This window comes from Hyperolius riggenbachi, chromosome 1 (genome assembly GCF_040937935.1).
Source record: "Hyperolius riggenbachi isolate aHypRig1 chromosome 1, aHypRig1.pri, whole genome shotgun sequence".
NCBI lineage: Eukaryota > Metazoa > Chordata > Amphibia > Anura > Hyperoliidae > Hyperolius > Hyperolius riggenbachi.
The window spans coordinates 290,601,508-290,625,036 of NC_090646.1; the positions used below are offsets into that span (position 1 = coordinate 290,601,508).

A 23,529-nucleotide genomic window follows, 5' to 3' on the forward strand; every position below is an offset into this window, starting at 1 on the left:
AATCACAGAGCTTCAAAGGAATGCTTTTGGAAACAGTAGATTTGCTGAGAGATAACTATTTACTATAGTTCTTTGTTATGTACTCAGCTACCACCTGAATAGTCCCAGCCTCCTTTCACCACAGTCTCTCTACATTTCCCCCAATGCTTTAATATAGCATATGATCAAATGCTAGATTACCATGCTCTAGTCTAGCTGACAGAGTGATTTTGACAGTTGTCCCTTCCTCATTGTGCCAGCATTTGCTAATAGTTTATGCATTTCTTCAGCTGCCAAGCTTCTACTTTGCTAATCTTCATTAACCACAGCACTCAGCTTATCCTCTTACTCCACAAATTCCTGTAATTGTCATACTGGCACTGGAGAATGTGTGACCTGGAGGACAATGCTGGGAGTGGGGTAATGAAGGTGTAATATGCTGTTTCGCAAGAGCCGCAATGACTTATATTCACTGTATGGCAATGGGCACTGGTATCTGCAAGATGGTGCTTAGTCTGGAGATCATAAACAAAACTATTTCCAAGTACAGCTTGTGCCTGAGGCATGACAAAGGACACAGGAACAGTTCTTAGGACACAATGACAAACACAACATTTAGAAATCAGGGCATACAAACTTTTACATGTTCAACAAACCTACATTCGATAACATTCTTCTGTATCCAATAACACCCAAACAACTTTGTAGAACTTAAAGTGGCTTCTCTATGGTTCATCAACTCAGTGTTCGTGAACTTTATGTTCCTCTTATCCTCTCTAAACAACAGATTAATAATGAAAGTGCAAGAATGGACCCAGAGGAACCAAGGAAGTTGGAGAGGGGAGGCAGGAAGGAAAACTGAGAATGGGACATGGATAACCAATATGTTTGTTTCTTGGTCAGTAAGTATTGCATTGCTAATGAACTCCTCTTTGTGCAAAAGAATGAATTTTACTTTAAGATTCCAGCTTGGTTTAGATTATCCATACACAAATATAGAAACAAATAAATAAAGGATTATGCCAAGTACCCCATTCAAGGTACTTAGGCAGAAAGTATACTAAAATGCTCACATACATGTCACCAATACATGTAACATCCAAACCATTTTGGAAAATCTGACAATGTATTTGTAGTGTTGGTAAATCTCAGACAAGTTGTTTTGCACACCTGTTCTATTCGCTTCTCTGCCAAGAACAACATACTGAAAAGAAGCCTGAGAAACATCGCTATAAAGGTATCCCCTTGTAAACATCTTCTGAGGAGCAGCAGCCAGTGGAAACATCCTCATCCAGAAGGGAACCATCAGGATAATACTTTTAAATAAAACTTATTTCCAGGTTTTCAGTATATGTTTTTCTTTTTAAAGGAAAATGTCAGTCAGGTAGTCCTTCATTTCTAGTTGTGAATTTGGTAGAGTCCATGAAAAGTACTAAGTCTTCTGCTCCGCAGTTGTGGCGGTTGGTAAGGGGGCGTCAGGTTTCACAATCTGGTATGTGATGAGATATTCCGGGTAAGCCTGTGTAATGAAACAGTGTTAGAAAATAAAAGTACCATACTAAAAACACATCACTACAATATTATATCTGCAGCTGGAAAACTGGTTATTTAAAACCACATTGCTACCTTTCGTATAGAGCTACTTCCTGAGTACTGGAAGATCACTTATTTTAACTACTAAATTATTAGCGCATCACGATGGTTAAAGGAAACCAGAAATGGCACACAACAAGCCTATCCCCCGATGGATTTTACAAAAATAAATAATATACCTGGTATTTTTGCCGCTCTGGTGTGCTGTTTTTGTGTGTGTGTGTTTTTTTTTTTGTTTGTTTTTTTGTTTTTTTTTACAATAACCACGCAAAACACAGTTCATCAGAAAAGCATATTATTTAGTGGGCTTTGTGCAAAATTAAATCACCATTTCTAAAAACGTCTTATGACTAATAAATATAGATAAAGACAATGTTTTTCAATATACCCTTACATTAGCAGCTCCTCCCATCTCATCACAGGTCTCTGTGATGCTGTGAGTATACAGAACAGGAAAGCAATGCCAGAAGGGGGCAGGCTTGGGCTTGAAAAGACATCAGAGAAGACAGACTCAGCTATAATGATTCCTGAGCAAAGCCAGACTGAATCTTCAGACGGGATTTTATCAGGGCTGCTAACAAGCAGGCTGAGCAATGAAGGATGAAACAGAGAGCAGGGTAGGTGTTTTCTCTAATGTTCCCACTGATATATATGGTAAAATACATGAGGGTGCTTCGTCTCTGGTTCACTTTAATAAGAAAATGGTTAATATGAAGCAAATAATTCTGGCTCGCTAACATTTAAAGAGACTCTGAAGCGAGAATAAATCTCGCTTCAGAGCTCATAGTTAGCAGGGGCACGTGTGCCCCTGCTCAACCGTCGCAATAGCGCCGCTAAACGGGGGTCCCTTGACCCCCAAACCCCCCACTGCGACACTTGGTCACAGACTTGGTCGCTCCTGGAGGCAGGGCTAACGGCTGCAGCCCTGCCTCCATTCGCGTCTGTCAGCGGCGCATCGCCGCCTCTCCCCCGCCCCTCTCAGTGAAGGAAGACTGAGAGGGGCGGGGGAGAGGCGGAGATACGCGCTGACAGACGCGCGTGGGGCAGGGCTGCGGCGGTTGGCCCTGCCCCAACCAGGAAGCGCTCCCCCGCATTACGGAGGGGATTTGGGGGATCAGGGACCCCCGTTAAGCCGCGGGATAGCGGCGGTTTAGCAGGGGCACACATGCCCCTGCTAACTCTGAGGTCTCAAGCGAGATTTATTCTCGCTTCAGACTCTCTTTAAAAGCAGCTTAGAATTAGGCTAATCAAATTCACTTCCTTCTAATGTTTTAACAGTAAGAGCCTGTCTCCACTTGTCAGTTTTTCTTCATGAGTTGTCTGACAGTTTTGCATTGCTGTCAATTGTTTTTCTGCATGTGAAAAACACATTCAAGTTTGAAGTAGCCCATTGATTAATATCGGTTGCAGTTTTCCTGTGCAGTAAATGCACAGAAAAACTGACAAGTGGAGACAGGCCCTAAGGCTCCCTGCTAAATTTGACTAGCTCCATTCCATGTTGGAATTATTTGCATCTTACTGACCATCTCCACCCATCACTAGAAGCCACAGTCAGGCTATGTTCACATTATAAATCGCAAGTGCTGACTGTTTTTGTGTGGGCGATTTTGTGTAAGCACTTTTCTAAGCGTTGTTGATGAGCGATTCAGAGTTTCACTTCCTGATGTCAGTCAGGAAGTGAACTCCTTGACCACGGAAAATAAATAAATACAATGTATTTATTCTTAAAAGCGCTCAGGAAATCGCTATACAAAATCGCTTTTTCAAATGCTTAGCCATTTCCTTACACCTTCCATTGAGCCAAAGCGCTCATAAAACTGTACAGGCAGTGCTTTTGGAAGCGGAGCATAATAGAACCGCTCATATGTGAACACTTATAGGGAATCATTGCACAAGCACTTTTAGGGCGAATTTCTAAAATCGCCAGCGCTAAAAAAATAAATAAATAATAATACACAAGCGCTCATAGCGTGAACAAGCCCTCACAGTGACTAGACTATGAGGTGGATACAATTCTAACCATGTTATTACAATTTTATAGCCAACATTCATAAACCTGAGATCAACATTTTTTGCTTTTTTTTGCTGGTCATATAATTGAGAAGGTGGAAAATGTTACTAGATCATCTGCACCATCCAGGTAATGCATAAAAATGATACAATCCTGACAGACCATGTTACTAAAGCAGCTGTTTTGAATTATGTTGATTTGACAAGGCTAATGACCAGGGCTGTGGAGTCGGAGCCGGGCCAATTTTGGGCACCCGGAGTCGGAGTTTCATAAACTGAGTCGTCGGAGTCTGGTGATTTTTGTACAAAATCCACAGCCCTGTTAAATATTAGACTAAGGAGTCGGAGCCACTTTGGTTACCCGGAGTCGGAGTCGTGGTTTCATAAACTGAGGAGTCGGAAGATTTTTGTATCGACTCCACAGCCCTGCTAATGACTTCAATAACACTGGGACCTTGTTACGGAGGAAACCCTTGTCTTTTAAAACTAAAGCTAGCCATCTAAAGTTCAATAGCTGCCCAAACCAGCAGCAAGTGTTTAATCCCAATGTGAAATTGACCAGATAATAGTAAGCAATATACCACATTGACAATTTCAGCAGAAATCTGATCAAGAGTCAGTGCAACTGCTGCCTCTGCTAGTTTACTGGCGCTCAATGCAGTGTGTGGCTACATTTTAAACCTCTATTTGCCTCACCTGCTTGGTCTACATTAATTGCCATGCCCAATCACCACATCAAATAACAAATTGTCTGAAAGTAATCAGGCTTAGCGAGGTCAAATAATTATTGGAGAATTCTATCAAATGCCCAGAAAACCAACCCTTTGTATGGCCATCTTTATTTAGATATCGATCATTACATTTATAAGTGGGGATTGTCAATGAGATGCAAATAATTCTGAGTTTATTCAGAATGATATACATGCTTGAATGAAAATGTAGGCAGTTTGAAAATAAACCAATCAAATTCAGCTGTGGTGGAATTCCAATGGTCGTTTTCAGGCCACAAACCCACTAGATTTCGATTTGCTAGTGATTTGAAAAAGCTCTTGCGAATGTAATGCTATGGGGGATTTTTATAAAATCACATCGCTCAAGTGGGATCACACTCATAGCATTACATTAGCAAGAGCTTTTAAAGCACTCTAAAAATCGCTCCTAGTGGGTTTCTGGCCTATAGCTGCATAACATGTATTATTTGCTTGTCATTTAAATGCTATATTTAATTACAAATAGTATAAATGCAACATATGAATTGAGAAATATATGTTCATTTTGAACTGGATGCCAACAACACGTTTCAAAATAGTTGGACATGGGGCCCAAGGTCACTCTGCACTTTTTGCCAGCATTTTATTGCAAGAGAGGTTTTCTCATGTTATCTACAAATATGTTTTCAGCACCTAACACGAGAACAACACACAAAAAAATGATAGAAAAAGAATATCGATCTTAAAGTGAAACCAAGGTGAGTGTTATATGGAGGCTGCCATATTTATTTCTTTTTAAGCAATACTAGTTACCTGGCTGCCCTGTCGATCCTCTGCCTCTAATACTTTTAGCCATAGACCCTGAACAAGCATGCAGAAGATCAGATGTTTCGGTCATTATTGTCAGAACTAAAAAATTAGCTGCATGCTTGTCTCTGGTGTACTTCAGACACTACTGCAGCCAAATAGATCAGAGATCATCAGTTTCCAGATCACTCACCTTGAGTTCACTTTGAAGAGAACCCGAGGTGGGTTCTAAGAATGCTAACAAGCACACAGAGGCTGGGTCTGCATATACTGCCCAGCCTCTGTTGCTATCCCGATCCCCCCTAAGCCCCCCTGCGCTCTGCTATGCCCCCATAAATCATCCAGCCGTGCTGTCGACACACAGCGTCGCAGCCAGCTGTTTACCTCTGCATCTGTCAGTCTCGCCACTCCCCCGCCTCCGCCATAGCTCCGGTTCTCGCCTGCGCCCCTTCCATCCCCGCTGATTGGAGGGAAGAAACGCAGGCGGGGACCGGAGCTATGGAGGAGGCGGGGGAGCGGCAAGACTGACACGTACAGAAGTACACAGCCGGCTGCGACATGCTGTGTGTCGACAGCACGGCTGGGTGATTTATTGGGGCATAGCAGAGCACAGGGGGAAGCTTAGGGGGGATCGAGATAGCAACAGAGGCTGGGCAGTATATGCAGACCCAGACTGTTACCATTCTTAGAACCCACCTCGGGTTCTCTTTAAGTTCATTTGGGGCAGCATATTGAAAGTCCTTTTTGTATTGCCGAGGCTGAAAAGGTACTTTGATCGATCAGGAGCTAAAACATACCCTACAAAAAAATCCCAAGACATAAGTTTTATGAATTAGGGATAATATACAGTATGGTAAACTGACGTAGATGTTCCTTTTATGCAAACAGATAAATCAGATCATATACCTGTTCTCCTCTGTAGATTACATATTCTGCATATGCCAATCCATTTACACTTGGCCTACCAATAACGGAGTGATGTCCTGGTGGAGCGTGGGCCATTTTCATTGTGCTAAACTGCAAAAAGGATTTGCCAAGTGTCACTCTGCAGAATAACATTTGTCTGAAAGAAAAAAAAAAAAGACAACGGGTAAGGAGCAAAATACTTAAAGAGTACATCCAGTGTATATGAGGCACTAGTTAATGTAGTCTTTATTATCCTGTAACGGAATCGGCGACTGAAAGGGTGAAAAACTCACCCGTTCACCCTGAAAAGGTCATTAACTGTAAACGCCAGCTCTGCTGAAAAAGAACTGACATGGTGTTTTTTGCCTGCCAAAAAATCTCAAGCTTTGAGGCCACCCCACCTATGTTACTGTAGCCTGATAGGTGGGGGTGGCCTCAGAGCTCACGGGTAAATTATTTATCTGTTAGGGAACAATAAAGATTACATAAAAGAAAGTAGTAAAACATATCACTGAATGTACTCCAAGATAAACTATACCCTAAATTTGCAGTGCACAACTAATTTGTCTGTGCATCTGTGGTTTTATTAAGGATCATAAGCACAAAAAACATGTTAATTGTTATGAGGTAGCAGAATTTTGAATGAAACTACAGCTGAAATCTATTTAAAACTAACGTTTTAGCTGTTCTATGCCATTAAAAAGGAACTTTACTGAATATATTCTAATGAATAGTATTGCTAATTCTTTCTACAATATTACATTATAAATTAGTAATCTTTCTTCACCGTGATTTACATTCTACAATTTATCACGTGGCAACATCTTAACTGTTGGCAAGGTGCACCACAGTGGCATGTGTGTTTGCAATTAAATAAACAGAACCTCCACCTGATCTCCCAGAGTCCTCTGGGCCAGAATGCTATGACATCATAGCCTAGGCTAAAACATCACTGGGAGGGCAGGGTTACATACAAATACAGCAATATCTAAATATAGGAAGTGTCTCTGTTGCTTAAACTAGGATATTTAACTTGACATTAATTAATAAGACATCCTGTGTTAGTGTATATTAATAAATGAAGCGGATTCTAGGGTCTACTAAATGCCCAAATCAATGTGTGTCTTAATGGGATAGGAAGTTTCCCTGTTGCAGCGTGTAGAAGAAGGCGACAAAAGCAATTTTAGAGAGTAGCTGAAGGCATGGTTTGGTCAAGCAATCCACTGCCACACTGACCTGCACTCTACTGCAGAGCTGGGTGGGAGTGTCTGAAGACTGGGAGGAGGGCAGGCAATGATACACAGGCAGAGTAAGGGAGGAAATTATGTCAGGATTGGCTTCAAGATAGACAGTCAATATGGAAAATCTATATCTACCTGTATATTTTTTTTTCTTTCTAAGATAGTATGGCTGACCGCTCCTCTTTAAAGGGAATTTTAACAGAAGGATACGGATGTTTCCTTTTAAACAATGCCAGTTGCTTGACAGTCTTGCTGATCTCTTTGGCTGCTGTAGTGGCTGCATCATGCCCCTGAAACAAGCATGCAGCTAATCCAGTCTGACTTCAGTCAGAGTACTGGATCTTGTTGAGGGGCTGTGGCTAGAAGTATTAGAGACACAGGATCAGCAGGAGAGTCAGGCAACTGGTATTATTTTAAAAGGAAAAATCCATATTCTTCTCAGTTTAGGTTCCCTTTAAGTACAAATGCACAACACTAAGATAAAAAAAAACAAACACAAACCTGTGACATATATAACACGATCTGTCTTTGTGGGTAGGACAGCCTGTTCCTCCACCAATGCCATATACATACTGGTTACTTTTTGAAGAGTTTTCTGCGAAGTATATACCAGCACCGAACATTCCCCCAATATATGCATGTCGCTCATCAAAGCCTTTGTGAATAATTGCATTGATGAAAGGAGACCCTGGTGGGAAAAGTACACATATTTATGAAACAATCCAGAAAACAAGACAAATCTTTGCCATACTTCATACTACACAACAAAGCATAATATTAAACATGAAAAACACTCAACCACTCCAACCACACGGACAACGGAAGGGTTTAGTTGAGTTATTTGCTTGCCAATTCCAAATCTGAGAATGGTTTCAACAACCAGTATACAGAATTTCCTGTTTGTGTGCAGATCAACCTCAAGCATGGTAATCCGGGATTGGGCACCCTATGCAAGCACAGAAATCCAGAGAAGGCTGTGGGAGGCAGCAGAATCCGTACGCAGGTCTCACAGCATGTTTTTTTTTTTTTTCTTACTTCAAGCATGATTAAGAAAACCAAAATGTCCCTGGAATGCAACACAAGTGGATCTGTACTTGAGCTAACCTGTCACACCTATGCGTAAGCAGATTCAGATGTATGGTGTATGGGTTTTCTAAACCGGGGAAGAGTAATATGCATGTTATACAATGAGGTTAGATGTGCAACATGTTCTCTCTTAGTGCTATGCATAATACATGGGTTGGGTAGGGACTTGCCAGAAACCGCTCCTTGCGGTTAACCAGTAATCAGATTTGTAGAAAATGTATTTAGTCTCATGTGAAATTAGCGTTGTTTTACACAATCGCAGAATAGCTTTCAGTTCGATTTGTGAACAATTCATTGTGCATTTGAGTTTAATTGTGCAAATACTATGACTATGCAGTGCATATAAGAATGACGGTAAACAAGAAACACACCATGGAAGAGCATCCGTTCATTGTGGTGGTTGTGGTTTTCTTCAGACACCTCTTTCTGGCGGTGACAAAACCGTTCTCTGAGCTTCTTGTTGACTACTTTTTGAATCTATTTTCAGACACATCACAAAATACAAGAAAACAGGATATTTATTTTAAGATTTTAACACGAACAGCAGAAATTACATGGATACGTAAGATTTTTTTTATTTTATTTTTTTAAGAAATGAAGGCAAACTGAAGTCCTTCACTACATATTAACTTAAAGGGAACAAAAGGTGAGAGGAATATGGAGACATGTTCACTGGCCGCCTAAAGTCCCCCCTTCTCTCTTTACCCTCCCTTCCTATTGGCAGTGGCTGTTTCGCAGCGGTAAGAGGACACTCGACAGCTCCATGCGTTTCAGCGCTAATGTCACTCTTCAGCAGCGCTCCCAGCGTCCTTTCCATGGTTACAGTGCTTCACTCTGCGTGTGAGCACTGTAACCATGGAGAAGATGCCAGAGGCACTGCTGAAGAGAGACATCAGCACTGGAACGCATGGAGCTGGTAAGTGAGTGCCACTGCAGAATGAAGGAGCCGCCGCCGCCACCTATACCTGGCTACCTTTACAGAGGGCACTCATACCTGGGCTAACCTATACTGGGGTCACCTATACCTGTCCTCCTATACGGGTGCACCTATACTGAAGTCACCTATACCTGGCTTCCTAGATGGGCAGCAACATGATATAACGTGCAGTGGAAATTGAGGAATACTGTGCGATCATTCCAAATTGAGGTATCCTCACAAGTTTGCTTAGGCAGCAAAAGTCTATAACCGGCCATGACAAAAAGGTCTTAACATTACTTCATACTATTAATTGGGAGCCACAGTATCTGAAGATCCCAATCTTGATATCTTAAATATGTTACAGTTGGTTACAATACTGGGTTTGCACTATTGAGGTTTTGCAAGTTCCTGTTAAGTCTGTTACGCAGGGTTGGGGCTTTTAGGATAAACTTATCTCTTAAACTCTCTTTCCTTACTTGACCTGTGGCCTGGCTGACTGGATCCAGTACCAGTGAGTACTGCTTTAGGGGTATACAGTGTTCTCCCCGGATATTTTTTTCAGCCGGGTGGCATGAAAAAGTAGCCGGGTGGGGCGAGATGAAAGAATGCAGGGCTGGTGCTTCTGTGTGCAACTCTGCTTACAGAATAGGAGGAGGTGAGCCGATAACAGCCGGGTGCTCATCAAAACTAGCTAGGTGGAGCACCCGGCTAAAAGAGCCTGGGGAGAACACTGGGTATAGGAGCATTTGGATCTTTTCCTCTAACTCTATTCTACGCTTTACACTTGTAGCATTTTACTTGCAAGGTGTAAAACTCAACTTGCAATTATCCTACAATTAAGTATTTTGAGAGACAAAGAACACCACAACACAACAAGTTTAGCTAGCATTCAGGTAGAGAACAATACTCTGCTCTTCATAAAGATTTAATTATGAATTCATTGTACATGCTTTGAGAATAATTTTTGAGGTTGATAAAAGGTTTAACCAATTAGAATATAACAATGACTATACTAGCCTTTTATAATACATAAACAATTCTAAGTCATCATTACACTGTAGCTGAACATATGCAAGTCTGCTCACCCTGATAACATGATATCGGTTGAAAACCCCTCCTGCATTGCCACCATCTCTGTGTTCACGAATAGAGTTCTGCATCTTAGGAAAGAGAAAATGTAAATTTAATAGATGCTCTTATGCCAATACTATTGGACAGGTTTGAAGCAATGAAGAACATATCCAAACAAGGCATGAAATCTCACAAAAACATTTCCACTCACATTAACCAGTAGTCGACTGCAAGTAGTTTTAAAACGTAGAGTGGTCTTAACAGACCAATGGATGGTTTAAAATATCAATTGCCGCTAACGTCGCCATGCACACGCACGCCCGCTGCACGCACCAGTCAGGACTCTGGGATCCGCAATTGGTGAAAGGGAGCAAGTATTCCCTGAACCAATCAAAGTGCCTGTAAGGAAAGATCATGGCTTCAATAAGAAGCCAATGCTCTTTCCTGTAACAAAATAAAAATACACATTTTAAATGAATCCCTCCTCCCCTCCACACTTACCAAAATTGTAACTTGTAAAAAAAAAAAAGTAGGTAAGGGTATAGGACTATTATTTTTGCAAATAAATGGTTGTAATTATTGATCGGGTACAAAAAACAAATAAAAAAATAAAAATACACCTTTATTTCAAAATATATTAACATACATTGTACTAGGGACATAATTTAAATGTTGTAATAACCGGGACAAATTGGCAAATAAAATAATGAAATAATTAATAGACATAATATTATTGGTGAATGAATGGGAGGAGCGTTGAAAGGTGAAAACTGCTCTGGTCCATTAGAGTAAAAACCCCTTGGTGGTGAGGTACTGTGTCCCAATACTAAAAAGGGATTTTACATGTCATGTTCTTTGGCTGTATTTCAGAGCAGAAACTGTTCTCACGAATTGGAGGATATAAACTAAAGATGACCTTGGCATAAGCAATTTGTACACAGATTTGCATAATAGTCATTTAAAAAGAGCAATGTGTTCAGGTCATAAAACAACTCTGAAGGAATTTTAGGTTTGTTTTAAGTAGTAATGCAATTTCCCCTGCTGTTCCAGCCAAGAAAAGGATCTCTCCAACAGGAACAAAGAAACCAGGAATACCTTTTTCTTCACTATAAAGAAAAAGTCCTAGAACCCCTTTAAAAATGTTACTGCGGTTTCTGTACTCTTGCATCAATACCTCCTCAATTTGTTACTGGTGTTTTTGTACTCTTGCATCAATATCCCTCAATTTACTTGTTTATTTTGCATCACCGAAGGCAGGAAATGATACAATCTGTAACGTTATATAATATCTATCTATCTATCTATCTATCTATGTATCTATCTATCTATCTATCTATCTATCTATCTATCTATCTATCATCAGTTTGAAAGCATTTACATAGTTTCTAAAATACTGCAAGTATCCCTCAAATCCTTCACCAGAGTTGGCTGAACTTTGTAGTTTATGAATGTATTTTTCAGCTATGGCAAAAAGCATAGAAAAAGATCAATGATCCTGCCAAGCAGATTAGTCTCTAGGTGCATGGGCATCTTAAAGTTTATGTTGGCATTTGAATTAAAAAATGAGCATACAATTAAGTCATTATTGTGTATTACTCATTTACAAACCAACAAAGTAAATCACCAGTTTTTATAAGTTGCAGTTCACCATATCATTGATACAGAAAAAAACAACCCATAAGCGCTTTTGTTTTTTTTACGCTTTTTCCACTGGATAGGTTGTCCATTGGATATCCAGCCAGTACATTCTGTTAACCTTCCTGGCGGTAAGCCCGAACTGAGTTCGGGCTATGCCGCCGGAAGGCACCGCTCAGGCCCCGCTGGGCCGATTTGCATAATTTTTTTTTTGCTGCACGCAGCTAGCACTTTGCTAGCTGCGTGCAGTGCCCGATCGCCGCCGCTACCCGCCGATCCGCCGCAATTCCTCTCGCCGCGGCCGCCCCCCCCCCCAGACCCCGTGCGCTGCCTGGCCAATCAGTGCCAGGCAGCGCTATGGGGCAGATCGGAGTCCCCTCTGACGTCACGACGTCGATGACGTCATCCCGCCCGTCGCCATGGCGACGGGGGAAGCCCTCCAGGAGATCCCGTTCTTTGAACGGGATCTCCGGATCTCCGATCGCCGGCGGCGATCGGAGGGGCTGGGGGGATGCCGCTGAGCAGCGGCTATCATGTAGCGAGACTTTGTCTCGCTACATGAAAAAAAAAAAAAAAAATTTTTAAAAAAAGATTTGCTGCCCCCTGGCGATTTTTTTGCAAACCGCCAGGAGGGTTAAGCACTGAATTTAGATGGCAGCCTTTACAGCATACCTGGTTACTAAGCAGTATGTTTTTAGGAATACTAATTAGGTAATGTACAGTTTAATTTAGTGGGCAGTAGGACCAGGAGTAAGAAAGCAAACAAAAAAAAAAGTGTTATAACAAGTTAAAGAGGCACTTAACCACTTGAAGACTGCAGTGCTAAACCCCCCTAAAGACCAGGCCATTTTTTACAATTCAGACCACTGCAGTTATAACTGTTTATTGCTCGGTTATACAACTTACCACCCAAACAAATTTTACGTCCTTTTCTTCTCACTAACACAGCTTTCTTTTGGTGCTATTTGATTGCTGCTGCGATTTTTAGTTTTTATTATATTCATCAAAAAATACAGGAATTTTGTCAAAAAATGATTTTTTTCACTTTCTGTGCTGACATTTTTCAAATAAAGTAAAATTTCTGTATACATGCAGCGCGAAAAATGTGGACAAACATGTTTTTGATAAAAAAAACCCCATTCAGTGTATATGTATTGGTTTGGGTAAAAGTTATAGCGTTTACAAACTATGGTGCAAAAAGTGAATTTTCCCATTTTCAAGCATCTATGACTTTTCTGACCCCCTGTCATGTTTCATGAGGGGCTAGAATTCCAGGATAGTATAAATACCCCCCAAATGACCCCATTTTGGAAAGAAGACATCCCAAAGTATTCACTGAGAGGCATAGTGAGTTCATAGAAGATTTTATTTTTTTGTCACAAGTTAGCGGAAAATGACACTTTGTGACAAAAAAAAAAAAAAATAATAAAAAGTTTCCATTTCTGCTAACTTGCGACAAAAAAAAAAAAAATGAAATCTGCCACAGACTCACCATGCCCCTCTCTGAATACTTTGGGATGTCTATTTCTCCTGAGTACGGCGATACCACATGTGTGGCACTTTTTTGCACCCTAACTGCACTAAGGGGCCCAAAGTCCAATGAGTACCTTTAGGATTTCACAGGTCATTTTGAGACATTTGGTTTCAAGACTACTCCTCACGGTTTAGGACCCCTAAAAAGCCAGGGCAGTATAGGAACACCACAAATGACCCCATTATAGAAAGAAGACACCCCAAGGTATTCCGTTAACTTGTGACAAAAAAATAAAATCTTCTATGAACTCACCATACTCCTAACAAAATACCTTGGGGTGTCTTCTGTCTAAAATGGGGTAATTTGTGGGGTTCCTATACTGTCCTGGCATTTTAGGGGCCCTAAACCATTAGGAGTAGTCTTGAAACCAAATTTCTCAAAATGACCTGTGAAATCCTAAAGATACTCATTGGACTTTGGGCCCCTTAGCGCACTTAGGGTGCAAAAAAGTGCCACACATGTGGTATCGCTGTACTCGGGAGAAGTAGTATAATGTGTTTTGGGGTGTATTTTTACACATACCCATGCTGGGTGGGAGGAATATCTCTGTAAATGGACAATTGTGTGTAAAAAAAATGGAAAAAGTTGTCATTTACAGAGATATTTCTCCCACCCAGCATGGGTATGTGTGAAAAGACACCCCAAAACACATTATACTACTTCTCCTGAGTACGGGGATACCACATGTGTGACACCTTTTTGCACCCTAACTGCGCTAAAGGGCCCAAAGTCCAATGAGTACCTTTAGGATTTCACAGGTCATTTTGAGAAATTTGGTTTCAAGACTACTCCTCACGGTTTAGAGCCCCTAAAATGCCAGGGAAGTATAGGAACCCCACAAGTGATCCCATTTTGGAAAGAAGACACCCCAAGGTATTCCGTTAGGAGTATGGTGAGTTCATAGAATATTTTATTTTTTTACACAAGTTAGCGGAAATGGATTTTTTAGGTTTTTTTCCTCACAAAGGCCTAGTGCACACCAGAGCGTTTCGGCTGCATTTTGCGATTCGCTTGCGGGAGCGGATCCGCTTGGGTAATGTATCTCAATAGGCTGGTGCACACCAGAGCGGGAGGCGTTTTGCAGAACCGCATACTCCTGGGCTGCTGCAGATTTTGGATTGCGGATGCGTTTCTGCCTCAATGTTAAGTATAGGAAAACCGCAAACCGCTCTGAAAAACGGCACTTCAGAGCGGTTTGCCAGGCGTTTTTTGTTACAGTAGCTGTTCAGTAACAGCTTTACTGTAACAATACATGAAATCTACTACACCAAAACCGCTACACAAAACCGCAAAACGCTAGCTGAACGCTACAGAAAAAGAAGAAAAAGAGTTTCAAAATCTGCTAGCATTTTGCGGATCTGCTAGCGTTTTTTGGTGTGCACCAGGCCAAAGTGTCATTTTCCACTAACTTGTGACAAAAAATAAAATCTTCTATGAACTCACCATACCCCTCATGGAATACCTTGGGGTGTCTTCTTTCCAAAATAGGGTCACTTGTGGGGTTCCTATACTGCCTTGGCATTTTAGGGGCCCTAAACTGTGAGGAGTAGTCTGGAAACCAAATAATTAAAATTGACCTGTGAAATTCTAAAGGTACTCATTGGACTTTGGGCCCCTTTGCACAGCTAGGCTGCAAAAAAGTGTCACACGTGTGGTATCGCTGTACTCAGGAATAGCAGTATAATGTGTTTTGGGGTGTATTTTCACACATAACGAATCCTGTGTGTGAGAAATATCTCTGTAAATGACCATTTTTCCATTTTTTTTACACTAAATTGTGATTTACTGAGATATTTCTGCCACCCAGCATGGGTATGTGTGGAAAGACACCCCAAAACACATTATACTACTACTCATGAGAATGGCAATACCACATATGTGACACTTTTTTGCAGGCTAGCTGCGCAAACTTGCCCAAAGTCCAATGAGCACCTTTAGGCTTTACAGGGGTGCTCACAATTTAGGTCCCCACCAAATAATTACAGGACAGTAAAACACCCCAGAAATGACCCCATTTTGGAAAGAAGAGACCCCAAGGTATTCCACGAGGGGCATACTGAGTTCATATAAAAATATATTTTTGTCATAAGTTAGCGGAAAATGACACTTTGTGGGAAAAAAATCCATTTCTTAAAGGGATACTGTAGGGGGGTCAGGGGAAAATGAACTGAACTTACCCGGGACTTCTAATGGTCCCCCGCAGACATCCTGTGCCCGCGCAGCCGCTCACCGATGCTCCGGCCCCGCCTCCGGTTCACTTCTGGAATTTCTGACTTTAAAGTCAGAAAACCACTGCGCCTGCGTTGCCGTGTCCTCGATCCCGCTGATGTCATCAAGAGCGCACAGCGCAGGCCCAGTATAGTCTGTGTCTGCGCAGTACACTCCTGGTAACATCAGCGGGAGCGAGGACACGGGCATGCAGGCGCAGTGGTTTTCTGACTTTAAAGTCAGAAATTCCAGAAGTGAACCGGAGGCGGGGCCGGAGCATTGGGCAGTGGCTGCGCCAACACAGGATATCTGCGGGGGACCATTAGAAGCCCCGGGTAAGTTCAGCTCATTTTCCCCCGACCCCCCTACAGTATCCCTTTAAGACAAAAAATAAATTCTATGAACTCACCATGCCCCTCAGCGAATACCTTGGGGTGTCTTCTTTCCAAAATGGGGTCACTTGTGGGGGTCTGTGATGGCATTTTAGCGTCTCCACAATCATTACATGTATGGCCAGTATTAGGAGTTTCTGCTATACTCCTTATATTGGGCATACGGGTGATGCACTTTTTTCTCCATAAAAGGAAAAATGAACGGCAAAGATTCTAGCATTCGCATTGATCAATGTGGATGAAAAAATATCTGCCGAAATATGTGAAAAAAGAGGGGGGCATGGCGTTTGCCAGGACATAGGAGCACCGCCCACAAAATTTTCCAAACCCACTTTGCTCCTATGCCCTGGCAAACCAGATTAATCCATTCACATCGATCGATGTGGATGAAAAAAACCTTTGCCAGTTTTGATACAAAGTGCTTGCCAAAGCATAGGAGCTCCAACACCACCCCTCAGCTCATATGCCTTGACAAACGTATCTTACTGCGGAGGAGAAATCTCGTCCTGCAGCGCTGCATGCACCGACTTGTGTGTAATCTAACAGACGCGCAATGCTTCTGTCAGGATGCACCATCAGTGCTGCAGCTGGTTGGTCGTTCGCTCGGTCCACCTGGAAGGGTAAAGGATGGAAAAAGAGAGAGAAAAAAACATACAAAAAAAACCAAGCAAGCAGCAATGCAAGAAATTCATTAACATTAACATTCGTAAACTTTATTAAACCTTTTTAACCAAACAATAACATTTGGAACTTTTGCTTACCTGTTTTTTTTTTTTTTTTAACTTACCTTCCGAGGACAAACTTCTCCTTCCCCATTGGACAGTGTGCAAAGCGCAAATCGCACAGAGATGTAGCAAAGTACACTATGCACTTTGTCCCAAGTGAAAGGAGAGGTTTCTGGCAGCCCTGTGTATTTGGGTCTCTCAAAAGCAGATGTCTGGTTTCACACACAGGAGCCGCGCAGTAGCGTAGGTATGCACTAGCTTTAAGTCAACCACTTCCGGCGTAAGGGGGGACCGCAAAGTGGGACTTTCGCTAGGCAATATGCTGCAACACATCGCTCCAGTGTGAAAGAGCCTTGAGAGACTACTACCGTGTCTCACGTTCCCTACTCCAATAGCAAATGTGTTCGTGGAACTTTTCAAAACACTCCCCTATGCATAGGGCAGGCTGGTCAGGACAGTAGGGACAATAAAAAGTGGTGTCACGCCTCATTCCATCCCCCTTACAGACACGACAATGTTTTCTTGGGGTGCGTTGACCTGGGGTACTCGGAAAGACATAAGCATAGTGTCTTTCATGTAGCCGGCTAACTACATTAGGGGGATTGGCCACGGCCCCTCCTGGATACAGGAGTTCCGAAATTATCTCTTCCTGAAATTTAAGGAAGGATCCTGTTCTCCCAGCCTTACTGTAGAGAACAAAGCTGTTGTACATTGCCAATTGAATCAAGTAAATAGCCACTTTCTTATACCAGCGGCTGGTCCTTCGGGAAACTAAATAGGGAGCCAACATCTGGTCATTGAAGTCCACCCCTCCCATGTTTAAATTATAGTCGTGGACGGTGAGGGGTTTCTCAACAACCTCAGTTGCTCGCTGAATTTGGACTGTCGTGTCTCCGTGAATGGTCGACAGAAGGTAAACGTCCCTCTTGTCCTATTTCACTGCAAGAAGGTCGTCATTACACAAGGCAGCCCTCTCCCCCCGTGCAAGTCGGGTAGCAGTGAGATATTGGGGGAAGCCCCGGCGACTAGGCCGCACGGTGCCCCAGCAGGGAATTCCGAGTATCTTCAAATGCTGATAGAGGGCCACACTTGTGTAGTAGTTGTCCACATAGAGATGGTACCCCTTGTGGAATAAGGGTGACACCAAGTCCCACACAATCTTGCCACTGCACCCCAGGTAGTCAGCAGGGCTGTGGAGTCGGAGTCGGAGTCGTGGAGTCGGGCAATTTTGGGTGCCTGGAGTCGGAGTCGGGAAAAAATGCACCGACTCCGACTCCTAATGAATTTGTAACTGTAATTAAAATAGAAAATATGATAAAATGTTCTATTTCTCAGATAATAGTCATTAAATATAATGTATATATACAGTATATATACAGTAATAGCTGTGCTTAGTCCACAAAAATGAAATAAACCAATCAAAATGAGTTACTTGTGCTGCTTCAATAAAGCAGTCCCCGTATTTTAAGGTCAGATATACATATCTGATTGTGACTGTATATATGGTGTGTACACACGAATCTCTTAGGGCCCGTTTCCACTAGCGCGAATTCGCATGCAGACAACGCATGCGGATTCGCATAGGCAATACAAGTGGATGGGACTGTTTCCACTTGTCAGTTTTCATTTGCGTTTTTATGTGCAGGATTTTTCTGCACGGTAGACCCTGCAGAATTCGCCTGCGTGTGGAATGCAGGCGAATCGCAGGCAATGTATTTAATAGGGAAATCGCATGCGTTTTTGCATGCGTTTTTTCCCGCGATTTCGCGTGCGATTTCGCATTGAAAGTAATGTAAATTGACACAGGCAGTGACATGGTTAAAATCGCATATACCCTGCCTATGCGAAATCGCATGCGAAATCGCGGCAAAAAACGCATGCTGAATCGCATCCGCATGCGATTTTGTCAGCGGTGATATGCAGCGATTCCGCACCGCACTAGTGGAAACGGGCCCTTATATATACTAAATAACATCTATGCTGTAAGAATAAAGCCTGATGTGTAGCTGTGTCACTAATAGAGATGGTCAACGAGATGGAAATAATTCTGCATTGATGCTGATTTATGCAAATGTATGCACTCCCTTTGCTGATGAAATCAAATAATTTGATATGTTGTTAAAATTTGGTTTGGTGACTACAAATTAAAGGGTACCCGAGACGGATGAAAAGTAAAGTTTTATACATACCTGGGGCTTCCTCCAGCCCCCTTCAGGCTAATCAGTCCCTCGCTGTCCTCCACCACCTGGATCTTCTGCTATGAGTCCTGGTAATTCAGCCAGTCAGCGCTGTCCGGCCGCATGCCGCTCCCACAGCCAGGAACATTCTGCACCTGCGCAATAGTGCTGCACAGGTGTAGTATGCTCCTGGCGGCGGAGTGTGTGCATGCGCACTACGCCTGACTGACTCAAGTACCTGGACTCATAGCAGAAGATCCAGGTAGCGGAGGAGGACAACGAGGGACTGATTATCCTGAAGGCGCCTGGAGGAAGCCCCAGGCATGTATAAAACTTTAATTTCATCTGTCTCAGGTTTACTTTGTTACACAGTAGTACTATACTCTACATATGCACTCCCCACAGAGCTGCAGGGAATCCACTGAGAATGCTGTGCACATTGAACACAGAAGTGTTGTCTGTTTACAATCTCCTCATTCCCCTGCAGAGTACCTGCACATTATTCTTACATGTACCCACACTTACATTGCCTAGGGCCTGATAGATGTTCTTTGTTCCGGTTTGTACCTTTTACAAGTACTCTTACCAAGGACTAGTTTTAGTCTAAAGGGAATAAATATAGTAGTCTACATATCCTTCTCACTTCAGTTGTCTTGTAAAATTCCTAAGCGTTGGCAGTTAAGAGACGAATTTCATGTTACATACTTTTAATCAACAAAATTGTAATATGCAAATTAGAGGAGTCGGAGTCGGTGGAATCCTAAACTGAGGAGTCGGAGTCGGATTTTTGGACCGACTCCACAGCCCTGGTAGTCAGGGCATCCGACCAGCTCCAATTTTGTGTCTTTTCCCTCATAGACCCTAAAGCAATATGTATAGCCTGTGGCCCTTTCACAGAGCTTATACAGCTTGACCCCATACCGGGCGCGCTTGGTTGGGATGTACTGCTTAATGCCAAGGCGCCCAGTAAAATGTACGAGGGACTCGTCTATACAGATGTTCTGTTCAGGGGTGTAAGCATCTGCAAATTTGGATGACAGGTGGTCAATGAGGGGCCGAAATTTGTGGAGCCGGTCATAGTCAGCGTGGCCTCTTTCATGACAGGTTGTATCATCATTAAAGTGCAGGAAGCGCAGGATGTCCTCAAAACGTGACCTGGACATGGCAGCAGAGTACATGGGCATGTGATGTATTGGGTGCGTAGACCAATAGGACCGCAATACATTTTTTTTAGTTAGACCCATGTTAAGGAGAAGGCCCAAAAAGATTTTAAATTCGAAAACTGTGACCTGTTTCCACCGAAAAGGCTGGGCATGGGAGCTGTTCGGATTGGCGGTGATAAATTGTGTGGCCTTACGGTTGGTCTCTGCCACGACTAAGTCGTAGAGATCCTCGGTGAAGATCAGATGAAAAGCGTCTAGGGCCGATCCTAGATGATCTGTCTCCACCTGGACTCCAGACTGGGCGGTGAAAGGGGGCACTACAGGTGCGGCGGAATTAGGGAACTTCCAATGAGGGTTTGCCAGCACCTCTGGGAGCCTAGGGGTACTACGGGCCCGTATTTCTGGTGGCTGCGACTGGGGTCTTACTGCACGTACCACCGAACCAGTTTCAACTGCCATGCTGGTGCTCGCCACTTCACCAGGGTCTACGGCAGTACTGGTTTCAAGTCCAGGATGTGCTGCGCTGTTGGTGCATGCCTCACCATCAAAATCTGGATCAGCGCTAGCACCACTCTGCTGCCCTTGAGGTTGATCCTGCGCAACCTGTGGTCCACTGACATCGGGTCGGGTACGCCTGGCGCTAGCAGGGACCACAACCTCGTCATCAGAACTATCGGTCAAAGAGTCACTGTCCTCTACAGGTTCATATTCTTAGCCGGATGATTCGTCGGATGAGAAGTCCCAATCACTCTCACCCGACTCGGCCATAATACTGTAGGCCTCTTGCAGGGAATACATCTTTTTTGCCATTTTGGGCTGCTAAATTTAGGGGGTATTCCTCTGAGACTATCCAGGAAAAAAAATGCACCTGTCTAGCAAATGGGAGTATTTGTTAAGTAAACAGCTGCGATCGCTCAGTTTTGAGCGTCGCAGCTATGGTGTTGGTTTTTTGCAGTGATCAGAAAACAAAAATTTCTTTCACTTGGGGTGGGCTGAACGCAAGTGCGGCAGAACGATCAGGCCTGATCGGGCAAACACTGCGTTTTTAGTGGAGCCTACTCTAAGGTGACCCTAATGTACTTATATAGATCTGACTGCGATCAGTACTGATCACTTATAGATACTATATAGTACCAATGCTGATTAGCGACAGTGATGACGCTAATCAGCGACTCATTAGTGATTGCGGTGTAGTGGGCTGGGCGCTAACTACCTAACAAAAGGGGCCTAGCTAACTCGCTGGCCAAAAAACTGCACAGGCAATAGATGTCACTCAGATCTCGATCAAAGCTGTGACAGGCGACCAGATTTCAATCACAGCGCCGCTGTCAGATGCCAGCCAATGTAAACAGCAATTGAAATCACAGGCAATCACAGATAATCAAAAACCAATCACTAATCAATCAGCTGTCAAAAATCAGTGCACAGACAATAGATGTCACTCAGACCTCGATCAGAGCTGTGACAGGCGACCAGATATCAATCACAGCGCCGCTATCAGATGCCAACCAATGTAAACAGCAATTTAAATCACAGGCAATCACAGATGATCAAAAACTAATCACTAATCAATCAGATGTCAAAAATCAGTGCACAGACAATAGATGTCACTCAGATCTCACTCAGACCTCGATCAGAGCTGTGACAGGCGACCAGATATCAATCACAGTGCAGCTGTCAGATGCCAACCAATGTAAACAGCAATTGAAAACACAGGGCAATCACAGATAATCAATAACCAATCACAATGCAATCAATCAATCAGATGCCAAAATCCTGTTCACAGGCAATAGATGTCACTCACATGTCACTCAGACCTCGATCAGAGCTGTGACAGGCGACCAGATGACACTCAGACCTCAGTCAGACGCCTTGGCAGGGCAGTGAGGGGGGCTGTGGGGGGTGATCAGCGGCGATCGCAGGTGGGATCGAGCAGGATCAGTGTGGCTATGTGATCAGCAGGGCTGCCGTCCTCTCTCCTGGTGGTCCCGGAACGCTGTGCCCAGGAGAGGAGGAGGCAGCCAGTATAATACACGTTGTTTACATAACAACGTGTATTATACGCTTTGCATTGGCCGGATTTAAAGATCGCAGCCCGCCGGCGCTGCTAATTGGCCGGCGGGCTGATGACACGTGGGGGCCGCAAGGGATGCTGGGCGATGTGCGCGCGATCGCCCGCATTTTTGATAGAAAGGACCTTCCGCCAATCGGCGTTAGGCGGTCCTGGGGCTGCCGCCGCGGCCACGCCTACTGGCATGACGCGGGCGGCAGGTGGTTAAGTGAGAAAAAAAAATTGAGTTTTACTCACCTGGGGCTTACCTCAGCCCCCTGTAGCTGATCGGTGCCCACGACGAGTCGCTCTGATGCTCCGGGTCCCGCCGGCGGCCACTTCCGGTTTCCCGTCAGGACCCGTCAGGCTAGGGAACGGGCTGATACTACGCGTTCCCAGCCAAAATAGCACCCCTATGCAGACATATGGCCGCATAGGGGTGCTATTTTGGCTGGGAATCCGTAGTATCAGCCGCGTTCCCCAGCCTGACGGCGAAACCGGAAGTGGCCGCCGGCGGGACCCGGAGCATCAGAGCGACTCGTCGTGGGCACCGATCAGCTGCAGGGGGCTGAGGTAAGCCCCAGGTGAGGAAAACTCAATTTTTTTTTCTCACTTAAGGTTCACTTTAAACTGAAAAGAACCAAAGAGAGCTGTTACTGTGAAGAATTCAATCTTATTCGATGAATTTAGAACTCATAACTACATTATGGAGTAGCTCTTGGCACTCCAAGCTATGTTTAAAGGGGAACTGAAGAGAGAGGTATATGGAGGCTGTCATGTTTATTTCCTTTTAGACAATACCAGTTGCCTGACAGCCCTGCGGATCCTCTGCCTCTAATACTATTAGCCATAGCCCCTGAACAAGCATTCAGCAGATCAGGTGTTTCAGTGGTTCAGACTTATAAGTCTGATCTGACAAGACTAGCTGCATGCTTGTTTCTGGTTTTAATCAGATACTACTGCAGAGATATAGACCAGCAGGGCTGCCAGGCAACTGGTATTGATTAAAAGGAAATAAACATGACAGCCTCCATATACCTCTCTCTTCAGTTCCCCTTTAACTTACTTCAACATGCCCATGCATAGTCGCATTAACAGGAATAGATTATGTAAATTTTACCTCTTCTTCCACCGACTGGTGCTCTTTATCATCTGGAGCAAGATCAAGAAGAACTGTGCCTTGACTAACACAGTGAAAGGTTAAATAAGGATTGGTTCCTAAAATAGAAAAGAATCATATAAGTAGTTTAATCATAAAGAATGTTACTGCTGCTGACCTAAAGATCAAGTTGAGAACAAAGAACTGAGAAATCTCAGAAAAGA

General features: G+C 43.4%; 1 protein-coding gene across 2 annotated transcripts in view; it reads right to left on the minus strand.

The window, feature by feature from the left end:
• Window positions 1–1,086: 1,086 nt before the first annotated feature.
• TNKS (tankyrase) overlaps window positions 1,087–23,529 on the minus strand; it is a 269,901-nt gene continuing 247,458 nt past the window's right edge. For both annotated transcript variants that reach the window (XM_068233708.1, XM_068233707.1), the window contains exons 22-27: window positions 23,327–23,424; window positions 10,337–10,411; window positions 8,704–8,809; window positions 7,748–7,934; window positions 6,006–6,162; window positions 1,087–1,498 (exon numbers count right to left, since the gene is read on the minus strand). In XM_068233708.1, the coding sequence (XP_068089809.1) occupies window positions 1,412–1,498; window positions 6,006–6,162; window positions 7,748–7,934; window positions 8,704–8,809; window positions 10,337–10,411; window positions 23,327–23,424 (710 nt within the window). In that variant the 3' untranslated portion in view covers window positions 1,087–1,411. The remainder of the gene's footprint in view (window positions 1,499–6,005; window positions 6,163–7,747; window positions 7,935–8,703; window positions 8,810–10,336; window positions 10,412–23,326; window positions 23,425–23,529) is intronic.